Source organism: Semicossyphus pulcher, unplaced genomic scaffold (genome assembly GCF_022749685.1).
Source record: "Semicossyphus pulcher isolate SPU_LCO1_2020_fin unplaced genomic scaffold, fSemPul1.0.p SCAF_16, whole genome shotgun sequence".
Classification (NCBI taxonomy): Eukaryota; Metazoa; Chordata; class Actinopteri; order Labriformes; family Labridae; genus Semicossyphus; species Semicossyphus pulcher.
Window position 1 is genome coordinate 15,560,251 of NW_027211670.1, and position 22,847 is coordinate 15,583,097.

At 41.2% G+C, this 22,847-nt stretch overlaps 1 protein-coding gene across 1 annotated transcript in view; it reads left to right on the forward strand.

Moving 5' to 3' along the window:
* The window catches only part of LOC138593738 (breast cancer type 1 susceptibility protein homolog), a 31,232-nt gene extending 8,653 nt beyond the window's left edge, over positions 1 to 22,579 (forward strand). The window contains exons 12-21 of the mRNA XM_069664830.1: positions 4,177 to 4,265; positions 4,502 to 4,710; positions 4,801 to 4,888; positions 7,208 to 7,285; positions 7,445 to 7,485; positions 7,945 to 8,028; positions 11,406 to 11,463; positions 16,622 to 16,695; positions 18,380 to 18,440; positions 22,360 to 22,579. Of these exons, the coding sequence (XP_069520931.1) occupies positions 4,177 to 4,265; positions 4,502 to 4,710; positions 4,801 to 4,888; positions 7,208 to 7,285; positions 7,445 to 7,485; positions 7,945 to 8,028; positions 11,406 to 11,463; positions 16,622 to 16,695; positions 18,380 to 18,440; positions 22,360 to 22,454 (877 nt within the window). The 3' untranslated portion in view covers positions 22,455 to 22,579. The remainder of the gene's footprint in view (positions 1 to 4,176; positions 4,266 to 4,501; positions 4,711 to 4,800; positions 4,889 to 7,207; positions 7,286 to 7,444; positions 7,486 to 7,944; positions 8,029 to 11,405; positions 11,464 to 16,621; positions 16,696 to 18,379; positions 18,441 to 22,359) is intronic.
* Positions 22,580 to 22,847: the final 268 nt, after the last annotated feature.

The window sequence follows — 22,847 nt, forward strand, 5'->3', positions numbered from 1 at the left end:
CCAGCTCTCGTCTAAGGGCTCTGTTGCCCGTGCATATGAAGCCTCGGTGTTCTTTGGCCCACCTGTTGTGATTCCCGGCCCTGAAACTCTCCAGTGCTCTTCACCCGGCTAGCTCGCACCTCGCGCTCTTACACGTCCTTGCGCCAGTGCTTCCGTTGACAGATCATTTGTAACATAAACACGTGGACAATAACTTTAGAGATAAAAAGGGGAAACTCCACGTCTGTCCTTTGTCGCTGCACTCGCATACGTTTCCTCACACTGTTCCAGAGTCCCCGTAATCACTTCAGCCATCCCTCTTTTAATAACCACTGGCTGTGTGACTAGGCATCCATTAAGGACAGCAAATAGGGAGATAAGAGTGTGACACTTTAAATATGCATCCACATGCCAGCAGTTAGTTAGCTTAGCTTAGCTTAGCGTAAAGACTGTGAACAGGTGAAGACAGCTAGCCCGGCTTGCACAAAGAGGTTTTTCGGTCACTAGGCCAATCAGCTGAGACGATCCTTGAAGTCAAACGTGATTTCATTAACAAATGTAATGAATTAATATCTGCCTCAGTGGGTTGTGTCTCTCTCCTCAGAGGGCTGTATACATTGTTAATACATTTTAATTGGAGCTACATATTAAGTAGAACAATAACTGGAGCGAGTGGCATGTAATTGGTCTCTTTGAGTGTTTAACTGAAGGAGAAAGTTAGCGTCTGTGTGTGTGTGTGTGTGTGTGTGTGTTGCTCGTCTGGTTCTCGGCGTGCGATGCATCTGGAGAGGACAGGCGGATAATCTCACTAATGAACCCAGAATCTGCTTATGCTGCGGAGAATAAGAAAGTCATTACAGACTGCATCTTATATGTCATTTAGAGCACTTAGAGGGAAACTTGTGGTGCCACAGTGATTTATCTCTCCTGCTTTGATTCTGTTTTGCTACAAGGATGAACTGATTCGATTTTGGTCATCAAGGGACAAAATTTAAAGTCGTTCTTGTCTCTCAAAATGAAGAATTCATTCACCAGTGTCGACACCATTTCACACAAATGTAGTAACATTTTTTACCCAAAAGGCAGGTTTGTTTATAAAGCACCATTCATACATAGAGCGACTGAAAGTGCTTTACACAGTTAAAAACAGAGCATTGAAAGAAATATCACATTCAGGAAAAATAAGACAAAATATCTCAAAATAGGCTACAGGACCAGGCGCAGTAACAGTGCAACAGTATAAGCTTAAAGCTCCTGTGAGGAGTTTTTTGCTGGTTATGAAACAGACTGAAATTAATTCTGATGCCTCTATATGACCTACAAAAGCAAACCAGACCATCAGCGACAAGATTGATTATTTCTATATAGTTATTTTTAATAACTAAAGGAGTAACCCTTCGATTCCACAGGATCCGTCTCCGGCTCGTTCCGTGTGCGCCGCGACCTCCAGAGTCGATCGCGCCCATTCAAGTCAATGATCGTGATTCCACAGCACGTGCCGCGGTCCGTCTCCGGTCTGTTTTTGACGGAGGCCGCTTCAAACACGTGTCAAGCTCAACAGAGCAGATCGTTCCAAACAGAGAGTGACACACGAAAGCAGCATACAGCATCCGGTCTTTTCAAAATAAAACACCATGTTCAGACCGGTACAGACTCCTTGTTTATTTTAAGATCAACACACTGAAATCTTGAAAAAAGAACACTTTTAATTAAGTAGTCTACTCCTCCATGCTAGAAGCACAATAATCGCTGAATGATTTCCAAATGAGCAGAAAATCAACCTCGGATGTGCAAACTGAGCTGTAGTTTGTGTGTTGCTCTGTTAGCATTGATGTTATCGCGTGATTTTTCAATTCTCGCGCGATAATGTAGTTCTCCCGCGATCTTGTGATCTTACAAATCCAGCTGCTTGGGCCAGCGCTCCGCTGCGCTGCGGACCAGACACGCTTCCTGTGGGCGATGGCTCACGCCGTTGACGGACCAGAAACGCACCGGAGACGGATCCTGTGGGATTTAGGGGTCAGATGAAGCGATTAACTGCATGCTGTCTGTTTACATTTTCCAGGGCCAAAATTGAAAGTGAGTGATACATGTGACTGTTAAAGAAAGCAGGATGAGATGTTTGTTAAAAACCAACACTTAAGCATGTACAGGACAAAATCGGGAAAGAGATCAGAGGTACGGCTTTGTCCACAGGGGGCGCCAGAATCAACACAAACCGAAAGTTCCTCACAGGAGCTTTAAGATGAAGTCTTCTTTCTCTTTAATTATAACTCGTCAGTTATAATTATTGGGGATGCACCGATGCGTCGGCTGAACATCGGTATCGGCCGTGTTGACAGACGTCGGCTGTGGCAGTGCCATGCGCCGATGATTTTATTATTTAACTGCTTTAATTGAGCAGTAAATTTAATTGTTACATTGAAGTTTTTATGCTCTCAGAAAGATTTTTGTTAAGTTACGTTAGCACAGAAAAATGTTTGTACTGTGACAAGGTGATTCTAAAACAGGCTGAGGAGGCTTTTCAGGTTCAGTTATTTTTTGAAAAAAGATAATTTGTATGTGAAAGAAGTTTGAATCAAAAGATGTTTTGGCAATTTGAAAGATTGAATTCATGCTTTCTCAAAGTGTGATGAAAGCCTGAATACATTTATTTTCTATAATTAAAGTTCATTTTGGCCTCGTATGAAGACGAGCGCATTAATAATTACAAAGATTACAGTTTTTTAGAAAAACATCAGCCATCTGCAAAATAGTTGTTTTATCAGCACTGATTTTCTCAATCGATGCATCCCAAATAATTTTCTTAGTTTTTAAAATTCCCAGAATTCTTTTTCCCTCAGGTCTCAGACCCTGAAGTCCCAGACGCCTTCATATCTCGCGCACGGGGCCGCCACATCGAGGACTGTAGCTTCTGTATGTGGGACACACGATTTAACCGCTGAGCTAAACCGGCGCCCCGTCAAGGTCACTTTTATCTCTCAGAAGCATTTTGCCTTAACTAAAGAATTCATTCTCTAATCAGAGCACATTTCACACGTCTAAAAGGATCAAATGATGCAGTGATGACAGATTTAACCTAAAAGGTCAAATGTCGTCTTCACTGTGCCATCAAAAACACCTTTAACCATTTTCCTGCCGCATTCTTGCAAATATAATATTCCAGGAACGCCTGGAGGGATTTTCTACTAATTTGGCAAAAACTTCCACTTAAACTCAGGGATGCACTGATTCAATTATGGTGGTTAGGGGTTAAAGGTCAACGTCACTGTGACCAAGGCGAAATCTCAGAAAAACTGGAAGGAATTAAATTAAATCTATTTTACCATCAAACGTTTGCTTGGAAATAGAGCGAGAGATGATCGCTGCTGTAGATGATTGTGGTGCGACGTCTCCTGTTTAATTTAGGCCAAAATTTGCAGTTGGATTGTTTTAAGGGTAAACGTATTCTTTTGATTATTTTCTATTTATTTTCCAGGCCACTGGAAACCCTCATGCGTGTTGCAAACTGACTGATTGGCAGAGGCGTACAACCGTCAGGAGGCAGCTCTTGTTTTTCCTAAAGCAATGACTATGAGTTTAAATTAAAGGGGCGCATATTGTAGCAGGATAATGACTCTAAACAAACACAAAGTCCATCCAGTATTTTACTGCCAACATTGGTTTTGTGGGTCGCTTGAATCAAAGTGATCTCGTGTTTCACTCACTGAACATGAGACTCTCGGCGACAAGTGAGTGTTGTTGCAGTACAGAGCAGTCAGAGCTTTGCAGGGGAAGAAACCAACTATCTGCTGATGTTTGTGGATCGAAGTCTTTAGATAATCATTGACTGCAAAGTATTTGCCACCAAACATTGACTTTAAGCGCATGTTTGCTTTACCAGTTACTTTCTGTCCCTTTAAACTGACTGTGGGTGCACACATTCAATTAAAGCTGACACTCAGCACTTTAAAAGCACTCATATGCAATGATTTTTTTTTAGCTTAAATGTTTGGAAACGATTTGTTTGGATTTCTTCATCTTCTTCAAAGCTTTCAGACTACAGCAGCACTTCAGAGCAAACATCCACCTGTAAATACAAACAAGAACAAACAACAAAACTAACCCTCAGCAGCACGTCCATGCTGTCTTTACCACCTCTTTAACACGTTTTCTCATTCGTCTCAAATGAACCAAAGTTGTTGTCTCTACTTGCAGGAGAGTTGTTCCAGAAGCAGAGGGAGAGCCCAGCACAACACCATCTGATGGTAAAGGGGTCCCACAGCACAGCAGCACTGCAGAGATGGGTAAGGATGCTGGTGAGGGACACAATGTGAGGCAGGCTGAGGTTTTTTCTGTAAATGATTTATTAGGGTTCAGTTTTATAGAGCACAAAAGTAGAAAGAAACATTATTTTTAAGTCTTTTTTTATTGAAAATAAAAGGTCAGGTGTCTGGAGGCCTCACTGTGTGCTTATTGAAGGTTTAACTGACTAGTTCTGTCTATCTGTGAAGGACTTTATATTTGTTTCCTCTCTCTTCAGCAGTGCAGCGCTCCACACACACACTGCCGAGTGTCAAAGGCGCCGGAGCCTCAAAGGCGACGCTTATTTCAAGTTCAGCAGCCAAAACATTAAAGAACAACCCCCCTCCATCAGATGGGCAGGAAGACAAAGAGAACGACACTCCTCCGAGAGAGAGAGGCAAAGCTACGATGGTGCTGGCGTCGTCTGGATTAGGCCCCAGCGAACAGGTGCCCGGTCACCCGTTCAGTCAGTAAATGTGTTTGTTTAAATCTCTCTGTAGTAGAGGACATTAACCAATCACAAGTTGTCTCCTGCAGATCATGGTGAAAAAGTTTGCAAAGCGAGTTGGCGCCCGTGTGACGCCCCATGTGACGCCAGAGGTGACCCACATCGTCATGCACACCGGTCAGTATGAGTGTTGCATGCTTTGATAATGGTTGATTCCACTTCACGTCATTCGACGTCTTGCTTTGACATATTTTCTCCGGCAGGAACATGTGAATTTCCAGACGTCCGTTCCTCTTTGTACACGACGTTCCAGCTCGTTCTGCGCGTCTCTTAAAAGCGCTCCTCCGAGATAAGCTCTCTGTTTCTCTCTCACCCACTCGCTCTCTCCTCCAATCATCCGCTTGTTGCTAATTACCCTCTCTGATAGATTATTTTTAATTTCAGAGCTCGCTGTCTCCAAAGCACCACATTAACTGTCACTGTTTAAGACTTTTTTCCGTCTCTAATGGCAGCTGTTTCCCCAGTAACTGAAAAATGGGAACATTGGGTCGGTTGATCTCTGTGGTTAAAGGTCGCAGAGGAGTGGGAGCTGTCCCTTTCTCATCATTAGTGGAAAGTAATAATCCTTTGAAATTATGTCTGAGGCGTGTCAATACGGTGTACTTGACTCTTGCCTGGAACACAGATCAATAGATAATGAGTGTATCTCCTGAGGGAAGAATAACCTCCTGACCCTGATGATCAAACACAAAATGCCTCTGAAGCTGTTCACTGTTTTACTCTCTGTGTTCATGACTCAACTGTTTAAATTCATTTTAATTCCCCTGCAGACGTCGTGTTTCGTTGTTATTGTCTCATTATCTGAAAATTGAAAACGATAAGGAGATTTTTATCCTTATTTTTGCTCTTATTCTTTTGGCATCAAATTTCTGTTTGTTGAATAACCAGGTACCGTAAAATCTCGAATTTAAGACTCAGTCTGTTTTTGGGGGGAATCCCAGAGGGAGGTTTTCTATAGCAAACCAAAGTTCCCCTGGACGCTAAAACCAATCAAGCAACAAAACGTGTAACGTAGTGGTAGGCTGCAGAGCTAGGTAGCTAGCTCCAACGTCCGATTCATCTGGCTCCTAGTTTAACTTAATACAAATATAATAGACGTTTAGTGTGACATGATTCAAGCTCCTGTGAGTGTGTTTTTTGTGGTTATGACACAGACTGAAACTAACACTGATGCATCCATATGACCAACAAAAGTAAGCAAGACCAACAGTGACAGGATTGATTATTTCTTAATGCCTGTAACTGCTGCTGCGGGTCAGGTGTCAGACGAGGAGGTTGACAGCATGTGGGCGAAAAAAACTTTTGTTTACATTTTTCACTGCAAAGATTCTCGATGAGAGATACATCTAAATCATAGAAGAAGATTTTTTAACAGAAAACACAACGTACGCATGTACAGGACGAGATCAGCAAAGAGATAAGAAGTACTTCTTTGTCCACAGGGGGCGCCAAAATCGTCGCAAACTGAAAGTTCCTCACAGGAGCTTTAAGTAGGCATCGTTGTACCTGATGTGAACTACAGTTCACTTAGCTTCATAATGACTCATTAGCATAATCAAAATGGTTAGCATCAGCGGCGGCCATCTTGGTTTCTTATAAATATGCCTCAACTACATTTTAAGTAGGGGTGGGACAAAATACCGATACAGCAATATATCGTTGTCCTGACTCGTGCAATAAAATTATCAATAGGCTGCGATATTTAGCGCTCTGAACAGATTTCCCTGCGATTTTGACTCACTGCATCGCAACATCATGACTCCTTGCAGTGCTAATTATGACATGACTGAATTAACGGAAATTAATTGGCCGAAGAAAAAGTTAATCAGATATCGTGATGTATCGTTATATGATTGTCTTGCAATATATCGATTATCGCGGAATCGCTGCATCGTGATATTATCGTCTCGCGTATCGTATCCTGAGTTACCCTGCGATTTTCATACCAAGTTTTAACACGCTCCATATTAGATGAACTTTTTTTCCTGATGGAAACGTGTCTGAATGTTTCTGTCTGGGACGGTCAGATGTATCTGCCACAGTTAGTAAAAACATGAGCTTGCAGATTTTCCCAGATTTACTGTCGAGGCCGTCTGTGTGGAACATCATATAGTCCTTTTATATGGTACTTTATGAGCAGATAAAAATGTAAGTAGCTTAAATGATAACACAGTGAAAAAGTAATTTCCTGGAAGAGCGGGCAGTAGTTGTTAACATATATTCTGCTTTATTTTGCGTCACATTAAAGCTTTCAACACCACATACAGGAGTGTTATCTGTTAGTATCGGCATTATACAAAGTAAAATACATTATAAAAAAGGATTGGCCTCAACTTTGCTTGTGTCACAAATAAACTCAGGGCATACTGTTGACTGTTTTTATAACCCAGTGAACAATCGTTAATCTTTTCACACATCTCTGTTTCTCTCCGGCAGATGAACAACTGGTCTGCGAGCGCACGCTGAAGTACTTCCTCGGCATCGCGGGCAGGAAATGGGTTGTGAGCTTCCAGTGTAAGTCCTTCTGACTCGCACAACAGTTTCTCGTAATTCCACGCAGCGTGATTGGGATGGATCGGCTGACACAAAAGCAGAGTTACATAACGCCGTCGCCACCAGAAGACTGTTTGTGCTTCTGACAATAAGCTCATAAGTTTCTGTTCCTCTCCGCAGGGATCTCAGAGTGCTTCAGACAAAAGAAGCTGTTAGAGGAGGTACGCCCGCCTGTGTGCGCTCTCTATGTCTCTTTGTTGAATTAAGGCTGCATGATGAATCTCTCCATGTGCTTCGCTGTGATCCCTCATAAATTATTCGTCATGCATTTGTTTTAGTAACCTCTGCATCTTATTCTGAGCCATGCAAGTAGAATCTTTTGCCAGACTTTGTTTAATATCCCCATTAATTCAAAACTATTTCTGAGACATCCAGAGCTGTTATAAGCGTTTTATGCATCATACAGTGTACGTAGAAAATACGATTACAAGATGAGCTCTGTCAAACTGAAGGATGCTCTGCGCAGGAGCATTTTTGACCCTTGAAATAAATCAAATAATATAATCTGTCTATCAGCAGTGTTTTTATCAGGACGCGGTGAATAATAGCTTCACTTATTTAAAAGCTAATAGCAACAGGAAAGGTGTATCGTGGAGTCATTCTGCTTTGTTTGCCAACAGAGCGTTCATGAAGTGAGGGGTGACGTCGTGAATGGACCGAACCATCAGGGCCCCATGAGAGCTCGCACCACCGAAGACAATAACGTGAGTCTCAAACCGAACAGTACGGTTATAATACAGTGTTTCATTAATGGTAAAGCTCCTCAAGGTATCAAACCGTGGCTCTTTCTTTCCCCTGCAACTGTAAGGGTTAATTATTAAATCCATGTTTTGTTTTGTTTTTTGAAGAAATGTTTTCCCTGTTGCAAATTTTAATCTAAGTTACAAGATTTGACCTTACAAGTCTTTAAAAGATGTCCTCGATACATTTGAATGAATATTAGATTTGATACAATTATATAAGCTTTTGTATTTCTCAAAGCCGAACAACTAAATTAGAAACAATTAAAGTCAAAGTTCAGATAAAAGAGTATTACTTATTAACAATTTAAAAAACATATATTTCTTTAACAAGATGAGCTCAAACAAAAACACATAAAGTTATCTCTCTTATTTAATACTTACAGAGAATGTTGCTCTCATTTATGATCCTGTCGCTTTAAGAAAATGGCTGAAAAAAGGCTTTTCTGCCAATAAAGTCTGTTAGACTAGCTGAAGCCCTTTTCCCACCGGTTTTGCTCAGTGGGAAAGGTTACAATCGGCATTCAGACCCGTGTCTAAAGACTCTGCAGTAGACCCGGGTAATTATCGCCTCGGCTCCGATCGGCATTGATGGGAACACAAAACCTGTGTCGACACGCTAATCTCCGCCCAACTGAATGAGTAATAGATACAATAAAGACCTAACCCCCTAACATCGTCACTGTTTACTAACCCTGTCTCCAGCGTGTTTGTGACGTCAGACGGTGACGCAGCATAAAAGAGACCGACAGGAGTATACTTCACGGGCAATGGGAAAAGAGACAATCGGCATCTCTAAACGGGTCTGAAAAACTTGCAACATTTAGGTGGAAAACATTTAAGTGTTTACAGCTTTCCCAAACCTTAGAAACAGATCTGTGGTGGCAGCGGTTTAGCTCAGCGGTTGAGTCAGGTTTGACTTCAGCCTTCAGCCCTTAATGCTTAATGTCATCCCCACTCTCTCTTCCTTCATGTCCGACTCTCTCAAAAAAATAGACAGAGGCCAAAAAAATTATTTTAAAAAAAATAGTAAAAGAGCCATTCAGCCATTCATCTATTTAAATTATAATATTTGTTTGTAAGGGACTTTGTATAATATTGATCCTAAGCATTTGTTAAAGATTAAGCTTCTTGCTCTTGACTGTCTGCAGTGTCCCTGTAAAAGTAAACACTGTCAGGTGCAGAAGGAGTTCATCTTCCGTTCATTCATTCACGGTGCTGCTAGCTCGACCGTGATGAGTCAAGAGGAGATTCTGGCGTGGCATTGCTAGGCGAGGCTGGTCGCTGAGTATGATGGGAGAGGTGGCCCCAGCTCAACGACAGCAGAATCTGTTCAAACCAGGTCACAAACACAAGCTGACCTGTCGGCATTTCACAGCAGCTACTGCCTTTTAGAAAATACTGAAACTAATGTAATAATACTAAATTCACCTGCTCTCTTCTGGGGTTAAACAGACGTTAAAAGAGAGGAAGGGTTTCAACATTGATACATATCAAAGGTTTATGGCCAGAATCAAACAAGAGACAGCAGCACAGTTATGTAATTTCGCTTTGAGACCTCTGTACCACCAGGGGGCTCTTATTCAAGAGTCATTTAACATCTTTTGACTCAAACAGGAAACATTTCTGTGAGAGAAGAGCATACTGATTTGACCAAGAATGTAAAGCCGCTTTCCCACTGGTCAAAAAACCCGCTAACATCCGCTAAAGGGAAAGGCTCCGCCCCCTCTCCGGCGCGATGCTTTGCTCCGTCGGTAACTTCTGCGACTTCTTGTCCTCTCAGCTACAAATTCTGCCCGTCTCCGTCCGAGCAGCGCTCGAACATCGTTCCAAATTTGTCGGCGCGGAGTTTGATAAACAGACTGAATGAGTAATAGATACAATAAAGACCTAACCCCCGTAACATCTTCACTGTTTACTAACCCTGTCTCAGGCGCGTTTGTGACGTCAGGCGATGACGCAGCAGAAACGGCATCTATAAGCGGGAAAGGGCTTTAAGTCATTCTTTGACCTGCTTTGGCTTTGGTAAAAAGTTTTTGCTCGAGTCAACTTTAAATGATTTTATAAACTTGGAAGATTATAAAAACAGGATTAGGGCTGATTTGAAAAAACACTGCTAAGTCTTTGTGAGCCTTTGTTAAGCTGCTGTCTTGATCAGGACTAAAGTAGATACTCAATGAGAATGTGGTAAAACACTCATCTTAACACAGAAAGGTTTCAGGGTGAGAGAGAAACACACCTCACATGAACTCCAATAAAAAGTAATCGTCTTGTTCTGTGGAGAAAATCAAATGCAGCGTCCTAATAACCAACAACGCTCAAACCTATTTCTTCCTGTTGCACCATCCTCTTAGCTGAGGCTATGCTGTAAAAGCTAATTGTACTTTTCCTCCTGGTGTAAGGCCAGCAGGCCCCGGCTCTCCTCCCTCTGACGGGGAAAAATTAGAAATGGCTGGATGCCATGTCGGCTGTATCGCTGCCTTTGAAGAACCTCTGCTAATTGAATTAGTCTGTAATTTCAGGCTTATTTAAGTGGCTTCAACACAGCCGCGCCGCTTTGATGGAGCCAGACGGATTGTCCTGTTCGCATTCGCTCTCCGTCACCTGCACCGCGGCGACAAACGGACTCGCAGGTGAATTGAAATGGCAGGAGTCTGTCTCCTGAATGTTGATGCACAGGAAATCAGTCAAACAAACTGTGTGTGTGCGCTTTGCACGTTATCGCACACTTTAATACCTCCCGAAGGACATTAGGTGTTGTCTAAATTAAAAATCTGTAACAGAAACACTTTTTCATCTCAGCAAGCACCTCTGGCTAATGATCATTACGGAGGGACGGGGAGGTGTGAGAAATTAGAATTTCTCTCTCCAGCAGCTCGGACATTTATCTTCCAAACACTCTCATCCTGTACGCGAGGCCGCGGCGGGAGCTGCACATTTCCTTTCGGGTTGTTACCACGGTTCAAGGAAACAATTTTACATTCCCGTTTCAAGCAAGCTGATTGACCCTGAGTGCAATAAAACAGTGTGTCTAGAGCCGGGCGGGTCGTTTGTCTCTGCGTGTTAAAAGCGTGATATTACCTCACTGTTTGCTCCTTTCTGTCCGACTCATCCCTGAGTCACAGCGAGGGTGAAAAACGAACCAGGTCTCGAAGTGTGGAAAACCTGGTATAGATTGCAAAACGTTCCTTATGATGGATATTTCCCTTGCAGTATCACCTTTAAGACGGGGGGAAGAGTTCAGAAACATAATGAGCAAAGGTTAACTCACTGAATAAATGTGTCTGTGCGGACGTATTAGGAAGGATCACCCTCACTGTTCATCTTCTTTTTCTCTTTAGCTGCTCATGAAGGGCTTCAAGATCTGCTTCCAAGGGCCGTTTACAGACATGAGCACAGGTAAACACATCAACACTATGACTGTGACAACAACAACAACAACCTTTACGAAGAATAAAATACATCTCCACCACTGAATGAAATGAGCAGGAGGTGATCCATGAGTAGTTTATCAGAGTTATCATGAGCACGGGGAGGAGGCAGATGTTAGGAGAGGAGCAGACATGACACAGACGTCGCAATCCGTCCGTATTTTCGTGCACAGTTGAAACTTTGTCTCCACATGCTGTCACATGTCCATATGCTGTGTAGTTCATATATATATTTCTCTGATAACACAGAGCTGAAGAGGAGCATCAGGCTTTATGATCAAACTAAATTCCATATCATGTTATGGGATGCGAAGCCAGGGTTGCCAGGTCTGTGGTTTCCCAGCTGAGTTGAGGTACTTTTGAAGCGTTGCTGTAGGCGCGAGGTCCTGTGCCGTTGCACACTCCGTACTCCTGAAGGCAAAGCCATCGGGTGTGATTGGGCATAGATCTGATTGGACATTGGCTCTTAGGCCTCTGCCATCAGTGTGTGAATGGGTAAACGTGACGTCTGAAAGCTAGAAAAGCGTTATATAAATACAGTCCGTTTACACTGACTCTAGCTCTCTTTAGCACCATCTTGTAGAGACCAACATTGAAGGTTCATGTTGATATTTGAGAGTTTCTTTAATTAAAAGAAATAGTTTGACATTTGGGGAAATAATACTTATTTGGTGTCTTGGCAACAGTGCGATGAGAGGAGTCTTAATCTGGTCGTGTCACACTGGTGCAGCAAAGCAAAAGTTCAGGCTCGTCGCTCAAAATGTCAACTGTTCGTTGTTTTATTATTTGGTTTTATACAGATTAAACAAAAACAAATGCAAGGTAAAAAGTGAGGTGCTTGTAATTGGGTTGTATAAACTTTGGACTGAGCCAGGCTGGCTGTTTGCCCTGTTTTCAGTCTATATGTTAAGCTAAGCTAACCTGCTCCCGGCTGGAACTCATAGTAAGCCGACAGACATCAATCCTCTCGTGTAAATCTCAGCACACATGAAAGAATTGTGACCAATATGCACTAAGTACTCTCTCTGCCACGTAGAGCTGCACGATACTGGAAAAATGTGACGTTGCGATAATGTTTTGTTTGTAAAAAAAACACAATCAACTACTTCTCAATCTCAATCACTCTTGGTTTAGCGACTCTGACACCCGCATTAAATAGTAGAGAGAAAACAGGTGAGGCGCTGCAGTTGTGTTACTTTACGTTATCTATCTACCATTTCTAACAGTGTTCAAATGTATGTTTAATCGGCGTGACCAGCTTGGTAACTTTTGGAAACGAAAGCTCACCGTCTCCTACTTCCTGTCGACACACACAACCTCAAACCGTGTGCGCGCTGCCGGTAATGCCACTCAAAGTAAACACTGTCCAGTACGTCGGCTCTGTACCCAGCCCGAATATGTAGCCGCAGCATTAATGAGCACTAGGACGAGGTGCCGCTGATAACGGCAATACACTCACTGAAAAGCCACGATCATCGTATTAGCAGCAGCGTTGCATGCATGTAGTTTACAGGCAGGTGAGTCACGTAACGGGCTGCACTAATATCAGACGGACTTTTGTTGTAGAGTAGTGATGGAAAACGAGAAAATGGCGACTACTCCTTTTGCACCAAGCAACTATAAAGTAGCAGCTTGACTTGTTGCAGTTAATTAGCCTCACAATCGCACGTCCTGCGATGTGACTATTGCACATGCGCACATGCTATTGCGATAGTTAAGCGATTTATCGTGCAGCTCTAAAGCCACCATTTCTGAATCCTTACCTTATCTTTGGTATGTTTACCGGCTGTTTAACAGGTCAGGTTATACTATTTAATGAATGAAAATATATTTCTAAAGCAGTTTGTAGCAGAGCAGTTTTTTCCCAAAGCCGACCGTCCACCTCGCACATGACTTAAAATGGCCTACATTACTCTCCCTGGTTCCTGCAGTGAAGTCAGCATGTAAAGTGAAGATATTGATCTCATTAAGCTTAGCAGAGAGGGTCCTGCAGTGAGTGGAGTTATTGAAGTGAGTTTTTTATTTGTTTCAATTATCCAGCAGGCCGGGGGATACGCTATCTATCGAGCTCTGTGAGAAAAAGTGAAAGGTAAAGGGAGTTCTGTTAAATGGAGAGGTCATGGGTAACTTGTAATATTCCAGCTGCTATCAGAGTTTCATGCGGGTCACTGAAGTTGTAGGATGTAAAACTGTAATGTTTGATACCATATGGTGTATATAATGACACAGATATCGTAGAATATAACATCTCTAAATGCTATCTTTTGCTCTATTATGTTTGGTTTCCTGTTTGTCTTACAAATACAGGCCTCCAACAACACAAACAATGCAAAATAATATGAATAATGTCTTTTGATTCCTAAACAAAACAAAGTATTTTCACTCTTTTATTTGCATATGCTTTCAAAGGAAAGACTGCAGGGGAGAATAAACTTTTGTCATCAAATGTTTTCCTTTTTCCCGCGGCCGTCACGCTGTTTGTTGTGTTTTCTCAATCAAAAATTCCTTTGCCCAGCCAAACTTATTCAAGGCTATTGATGTTGTTTCCTGCAGGACTACAATAGATATTCACCTTGCTTTTAAAAAGAGAAATAACAATAAAAAGAAGGGCAGCTCACACAGCGTCTGACTGACGCAGCTTGAAACCTTCTGTTTTTTATTTTTTTTAACCCCCCCTCGTCATTTCAGCACTAGCGCACAATGACAGGTGTTTCCAGAGTGTGGGTGGATTGAATACAGACTCAGGAGTTGTGTGAGGAGACATTTTTTTGGTGAGGTTTTGTCATATTGCACAGCGGTTGCCATGGTGTCAGTTTGCTGCAAGGATTTTTTTTCTGACAAGAAAGAAGGAAATGAGCCCTTAGTCGTGCCGAAGTGCTCCTGCTTTCCTCATCTTCTGAAATTGGTTGGTATTAGACTGATATCGGATTTTTAGACTGAGATAGATACCGATACTAGAGGGAGAAAAATCCACCTATTATCAATATGGCAGCCGATATAGTGAATTGTTGAGCTAGAATGTAAATCATTATTAGGTTACCAGGAGTCTTACGTCTGGAACAGATAACTTTTAATATGATTATTCAACATTATTATACATTCTCATTAGACCTGCACAATATGAGAAAACTGCAATGTGCAATTACGTTGGTCAATATTGTGATAACAATATGAAGTTTAATTGATAAGAAAAACAAATATTAGAGTGTATATTAGCTGTAACTCTAGTTTCTATGTCTATCTACTATTCTGCTAGTTTTACTTACCGTACAAACCGGGATATAATACGCACTGGAATACAAGACGCAGTCTGTTTTTGGGGTAACCCAGAGGGAAAAATGGTTTTCTACAGCTATTTGTCTCTGAAAAAGCTTTAGCTAGATTATAGCACCATCGTCTTGGTAAAATGCCTCTTTCTGCGTTTTATATTCCTATATTGGTCAGACCGGTATATAGGACGCAGCCCACTGTATAAATTATAAAAAATCATTAAAAGTGTGTCTTATCCACCAAATTACAAAACCTGTTTTTTTTTTACCGCTAAATTGACACCAATTAATCTGAGGGTAGCTAGCTAGCTAGGGTAGCTAGCTTGGGGTTCATCTAATCGTATTGAAATTGTGTGAAAGCATGGCCACACTCGGGGCTCCAACAGATGAAATTTTCACATGCTTAGTGAGAAAATGTGACTGGTTTACATAAAATAATGACAATATTGTGATATGCTGTACCTAATAATCAAGATTTTCATGTAAATAAATGTCTGTTAAGTCACTATCTAGGGTGTCTGTGGCGACATTCACGGGAAAAAATCACAAGTGGCGCCCAGTTAGTGACGCGTTTTCCATCATCCAGCAGTGGTTGGTCTGCTAGAGAGGGTAGGCGGAGCTAAGCGGCTGCTTTTCCGGTCTCTGCAAGTGTTGCGAGTAAACAGTAATCTACTATGGCTGAACAAACAAAGAAAAGATCGATGACTACAGATACAACTTCAAAAATAAGTGAAAATCCAAAGAAAAAGAAACTGAGAAGGAAATCAAGAGTTACAACCGTGACAAAGGGAGCCAGCTGTGGATATCTGGTTAAATTGGGAGGTGTCCTCCGGCCATTACCGTATATCGCTATTCGGGGACGCCCAAGAGATCGAAACTGAAGTCTTTGAGATTTTCAGTTTATGTGTGAGAGTATTGTAAATAGGTGAAAAAATAGGTTAAAAAAAATTCAATATTGACGCATTGCAGAAACAAAAACATAAACTGATATCGATATATCTGTACTAGACCTATATCAGCCTGTAATATCGGCCACTTGATATATCGGTCGGGCTCCAGTGTATAAATACTGGTCTTGCAGCTTCTGCATAAGCTTAGTCCTTTAAACTGTAAAAACCAAGGCAGGAAAAAGTTAGGCTGCCCTTCATACTGATGCTTTATTGCTTCATCCTTCCAGCATGAATGAGTAGACGGATAGATCATGGGTGAAGGTCCCAGGGGGCTCATTGTCTAAAAACCCACCAGGCAGCGTTCTTTGGTTTCCTTCTTCCTGGAGCTCTTAAAGTGCTCCTGCAGCATCCTCCTCCTGCCGCCCGCTGGATCGATGAAGCTTTGCTAATGGCTCGACATCTGCTAGCTTAGCGTGATGATTTTAAAGACTTTTTCTTACATGGCACAAACACGCGGATGGAGTCTGTTGTCTTCAGCCCAACGGGATTTCATCCATTATTTAATGGCTCACGTTGGTGTATGTTAAATGATGAGGTTTTGTAGTTGTGCAGCAAATACTTCAAGTGGATTGTGGTTTTCCTGACACCGGCGTTCTCACGGGAAGCAGCTTATTTTACGTTAGTCGAGGCATGTTATGTTAAACTCTAAACAAATGTATTCCAAACCAAGTAAAATGTGTTTGGGTGATTGAGTGAGATGCACGTATTGATTTGAGCAGAGACTTGCATATTGACCTGTTTTTCCGTCCGTCCTTTCAAAGTCTGGGTTTGAAATGAGTCTGCTGCTCTGTGTCCCCCTGGGGTTAAATAGGATGAAAGTAGAGAGGATTTTATTAAGGTGTGACCAAAGAGACAGTCAACATAAACTGCCCACTATTTTGTGTATGTGTTTGTGTGTTTATTGTAGATGAAATGGAGTGGATGGTGGAGCTCTGCGGAGCAGCAGTAGTCAAAGATCCTCTCCTCCTCGACAGTAAACAGGTAAGAGTATCCAGCCTCTCCTACATGAAAGAAGATTAATAGTTATTGTGAAATGCAAGATGACAAATTAAGGAAAAGAACTTAAGAATCCCTCCGATCTGAATACTCGTTTATTATTGGATTACAGTTTTTAGCCCAACTAGCATCATGGCTACAGGATGGGCAAATATTGGTCTGTCTGTCATCTCTCTGACTGAAACACCTCGAAAACTTATAGACTGCTATGAAATTTCCAGTAGATATTCATGAATCCCTAAAGTATAAATTGAAATCACTTTCAGCAGAAAATATAAGGTGACTAAGGGCCTGTGTCCACTAACAGCGATTCTTGCGACCTCACTTTCAGGGCGCTTTTCATTGGCGATTACTGTTGTTAGGTTACGAAAGTTGTCTTGTGGCACTTGTGCTTCCCTTGGTAGTGACCGTTAAGTCTGTTTTAAATTGCTCAGTGTGCTTCATATTTGCTTTTATTCAAGGACATTTTACAAAGAAAATGTAAAAACGATGGAAAGGAATCGTGTCCTGGCATTAGCAGCAGCTCTAGACCGAGAAATTGTGCCCTCCAAAATATGAAAGGATAAGCTTCACCTCCGCCACTGTTGTTGACAAGGTTGATATTGGTAGTCCCGCCCCTTCTTTTGATTGGTCTGTGAGGGAGAAGTGACATTGACGAGCACGTCAGGGTTTCAAACATTTTACTATTTTCAACTGAGAGCGTTGTTAGCGCAAAAACTGCTGATGCTGAGGTTGTTTTTGCTCTGAGGATGCTCAGCGCTGAACTGCATTGGTTATCAGAATCAGAAAAACTTTATTTATCCCAGGAGGATATGTTTGTTTGTTGTTTGTTACATTTTGTATAGAAAATAGGCAAAAAAAACCGCCATTAGTGGACACAGGCCCTTAAACTTTGAGTAATAAAAAGATGCCTGCAAAACTACTGAAATCCCCATCAACCTCAGCTCTACATTGTCTTTAGTGCTAATTTGCAAACATGCTAACATGCAAAATTATGGTGTACTTTCTACCCTCTCAGCATTGTTAGCGTTGTCTTTTCAAATGTGACAATAGCCTTTTTTACTCTGCCAGTTCAAGGCGGGATTATTACACCTCTGTTACGTTCCGTCTTCTATGTAGAACGCACGGAGGCAGAATGGTGGGGTGAAGTCGTTCCAGCTCTGAGCCGGCATCGGAGGTTGTAACAGAGGCGAAACGGCGTCTGTGTAAACCGCAGAGCTTACGGGGCGGTACAGCGTAGTGTGTGTGTGTATTTGAAGCATGCCGTTTACACCTCACTCTGTTTAAAAACACTGGGGCGGCTTTATGCTGGCGTTGCTTAGTCCAATGTAAAATGACAAAGGTGGCATGAGGGTAATGTTAGCATGTAGCTTTAAGTACAGCCTTGCATTAAGTCAAGCAGGGCTGTAAAGTCCTACTCCATGATTCTAGTGCTCTTTAAGGTTCCTATGACTCAAATCAAAGCAGTATAACAAACTGTAACCTGCTGGGAACATGAGGCAGTCAGTGAAGTGCGTCACTTCTGTGATTCTCAAAGCAGCAACCATTATCACAGTTAATGCCTGTTAATTGTTTCCTGGATTTGATTAAACGTCTCAAAATGGAACATAAATACAGTGTTGTTTAGCAAAGTCACATTATGTTTCATTTCCTCCTTTTTGTTGCACAGAAGTCTCATCAGTTGATCGTTGTGCAGCCGGGATCAGAGTCGTCGCCATCTACATACAGCAGTGAGTCTGAAAATAAATGTCACTTTCAACCTATTATAACACACTTTCAATCTTGCAGTTAGTGTCACTCACTCTCTCTCTCCTCGAGTCTCTCTCTTACACACATTCCAATATAGAGATCATGAATAGAAATACGACAGTAGCAGTAGTAACTGATTACTAAGTTCATACAAGGTTTCGCCTGGGGGTTCAATCTGGCACAAGCAGAGACCTGAGGTGAGTCAGACAGGAACAGAGTGTGATGGAAAAGCTGACAATAGTTTTATATAAAGGTGTCCTTGAGGCTATATTAGCTGGCATGCTGCTAGCATAGGTTGAGCACTTTACAGAGAAAAAGAGTTATTACTGAGAGTACAGGATGACTGTGTTCTACAAAAGTATGATGAGGTAAACGTTTGTTGAAGAATAATAGACAAAAAGGTTTTCCCTGCGAGTCTTTTTTTAATATATTGTATTGTATTTTATTAAGGTAATAAAGATTTATTGATTACAGTCAGCTCTACCTTGCTAGAGTGCTCAAGTGTCCTTTTACAAGACAGAGAGTGTGCAAATTGGCTAATATTTTCAAGCTAGCAATCGACGTTGGCTAGTTTGCTCAAACCATTAAAAAGCGATCTTCTCATTTTAAAGTGTTTTTAACGTGAAACAAAAATCTTACTTAAAAACGTTTTCATGTTAACAAAACGACAAAAATTGTTCTTGGGGAAAGGAGCAGGATTTTAAGAGCAGTTTGTAGGTAACGTATCTTAGCTAGCAAGCACGTGCTAACCAACTGCATTCCCAGGTTGTCTGTATTAGCTTTTATCTGCTAATGCCTGTGAAGCTGTTTCTCCTAGAGAAAGTCATTTTACAAAGATTAGAAAAGTGATGAACTGTTGACTGTAATTATATTTAGGCTGTCACAGTCAGACGCTAACAACCATTAGCTAAAACAACACGATTTGTTGAATCGCTTGAGAAAATTTAAGATGAGTGAAGCTATTCAGAGGAGTGTCACCGCAGGACTTTTAAAATAATTATTTATGTAATTAAGATATATTGAATACAGTCAGCTCTACCTTGCTAGAGTGTTCAAGTGTCCTTTTACGACAGAGGGTGAGCAAATTGGCTAATATTTTCAAGCTAGCAAACTATGTTGGCTAGTTTGCTCAAACCATTAAAAAGATATCTTCTCATTTTCAAGTGTTTTTAACATAAAACATTTCACATACAAAAAAAATGTTTTGTATGTTAACAAAAAAAGAGAAATAGTGTTGTTGGGGAAAGGAGCAGGATTTTAAGAGCAGTTCATGCTGGTATGCAACGTATCTTAGCTAGCAAGCAAACGCTAACCAACCAGCATTCCCAGGCTGTCTTCATTAGCTAACATTTATTAGCTAAAGCAACATCATTTATGAATCGCTTGACAGAATTTGAGATGGGTAAAGCTATTCAGAGGTCTAGCTCCAGGCTGGAATTAAAAAATGTTCATTTTCATGGACTGTTTTAGCTCACTAAAATAAAAAAAACTCAGTTTAAATAATATCTTCACATTATCCACAACTTCATCACAATTTATTCCTTTTTTTAGCTGAAAAAAATAATTTGTATGAGGTCAGATTTCTCTTTTGAAAGGTTGTAGTGTATACACAGTCCCCACAGGCATGCATATGTCTGTGTTGCATGTCTTGTGCACATGGATTTGAATGCGTTGTGCCTGTGAGGACCCGTTGGACAGCAACAGAACTGCGAAATGGCAGATGCTGCCTGCCAAAATGAGACAGGTACTCTTACAAGAGAAAGGGGAGTGACTCGCCAGGCAAACGAGAGTGAAGAAAGTGTTGCAGCAGAGAAATGGCCAAGAGAAAATGTCAGATTGGAGCGAGGGGAAATGTCAAAACAACCTCAGAAAAGACAGGCTGCCGCAGCACAAGGATAGCTGACAGATTGAAACAGAGAGGCAGAAAGTGGCTCCGAGTCTCATCCCCTCCTCCAACCTTCTCCTGGCTTCCTCATTTACACTGCTGCATATTTAATGAAGCTTTTCCTCTTCCACGTCCTTTGGCACTCATAGCACAGGTAATCGAGTAGCCCATCGCCCCTTCCTTCTCTATCCACCTTTATCCTCTTGTATTGCACAATTGATTGAAATCACACACATCCCTTTCTTCACTCAACCAGACTCTGATGTAATCGAAACGTGTGAATGCATCTCCTCCTCTCCAGATTATGTAAGACTTATTCTGGACATGTCGGTTCAGGTTATCGCCTTAAAGGAATATGTCTTTTCACAACACGTTATAAAATCTCTGATGATGAGCAAAGATGGTTTTTCTCTAGTGAAATGAGAAGTTAAAGTTAGGGGTGGGAGTCACAGGGTAAGTCACAATACGATACGCGATACACGGCCCACAATTACGATAATATCACGATACAGCGATTCTGCGATTATTGATATATTGCAAGACAATCATATAATAATACATCGCGATCTTTTGTCCTGCGGTCAACTTCTTCTTCAGCCTATTGATTTCCGTTGACGTTACAGCCATTCATGTCATAAAATATCCATATTTGGTGCCAGCCTATCAATAATTGTATTGCACGAGTAAGGACGACGATATATTGCCATATCGATATTTTTTCCCACCCCTAGTTTCGGTTTAAGCTCTTGAGCTTTGACGTAGGTGGTGGCCCGGAAGAACTACATGCTACTTCAGCTTGTATTTCTAGTTGCCACCTTTGCTTTTTTTGCAATCTAGACAAGAAACTAGACCTCACACAGCAAACTTACCAAAATAAAAGCCTAGAGAAGGTTATTGACGAGAAAATATTTTACAGTGGATATTCAGCAACTTATCCTTATCCTTATATATCTCTTATTTAATTGTATATACAATGCACATATTTGACATTTTTTCATCATATTTCTCTATGCTTTCTCCGTGTCATAGAAATGCTGCTTCTGCTCATATGCAATACATCCTGTAGGTACATGTAGGCACTGCCAGTACACCTCCACAACAGGGGAACTTGGCTTTAGCGATCAATTTAGCACACACTGAGGAATGAATTGCTTCAATTGATTACATTTCCCAAGAACAATAATTGGACATGCGTATATAAAACCTATTTAAAAGGTAGCTGTAAGTTTAAAGACCATAAAAACGGATGACTTGACAGGAGAGGTTAAGAACAGTTTTGCAGCACTCAAAAAATACTGGCATAATGAATGATAATATAAACTATATGAATTGGCAAAAAAACAATAGATATTAATATACAAACAAAATGAAGAAAAATATTAGACACACACCTGTGTCTGCTTAGGGTATTTATTTTGCGCTGACAGCGCCCACGACCTCAATTTCAGATCTTCTCAAGACGCTTACTGTTGCTAAGTTACGAAAGCTTCCCTTGTTAGAGACCGTTAAGTTAGTTTTTAAGTTGCTCTGTATGATTGATATTTGCTTTTATTCAAGGAAATTTTAAAAACATAAAAGCAATGTAAAGGAATCGTGTCCCAGCATCAGCAGCAGTTTGACACCTGGAAATTATACCCTCGAAAAAATGAAAGGATTAGCTTCTCATCCGTCGTTGTTGACAAAGTTGATATCGTAAGTCCCGCCCCTGCTTGATTTTGATTGGTCGGTGAGGGAGAAGTGACACTGACGAGCGCGACGGTGTTCCAAAATGTTTTACTATTTTCAACTGAGAGCGCAGCGACAAACACTGAACTGTTTTGGTTTTGTACAGGAAGTAGGCCCTTAATTAGCTCACAACATGTCTTTTTAAGGAGAATGAGAGATGATAGCAAGTTTTTGATAATGTGTATGTTAGCTTTTCATATCTGTGTGTATCATTTAACAGTGCTGTGCAAGATGTATGATTTTGACATCTGCCACCTTACTTGAAAACCCCTCTGTCATCTGCTCAACAGGTCTCTCTAGAAGAGCTACAGTTGTGACACGTGGTTGGCTGTTGGACACTGTGGCCACCTACACGCTCCAAAACTACAGCAAGTACACAACATGAGCCGGAGGGCCAAATGCATTTAACTGACAGCCATCGACAGTTTTTTAGAACGTCAATTTTAAATGTCCCAAACTGTAATTTAACTCCATCTGATTGTCAATAATCTTAAAGCTCTTCTTATTGTGTGTGTGCATGATGTATATAAAGTTGAATCAACAGAAACAGACTTCAATTGTGTCTTTTATTCTTTAATACATCCAAACACTCCACCTTGTGCTGTCAAACACTGATAAAATCATATTTTTTTATCGCATTGGGGGCGAGAAAAATAAGTTGAAGGATTAAAAGCAGCTCTACAAAGTAAGAAAAATACATTATGTAAGCCTGTAATTGTATAAAAGCAGCAGAGATGATGCAAAATAGTGAGCGAACTTTTTACCTCATCAGAAACTT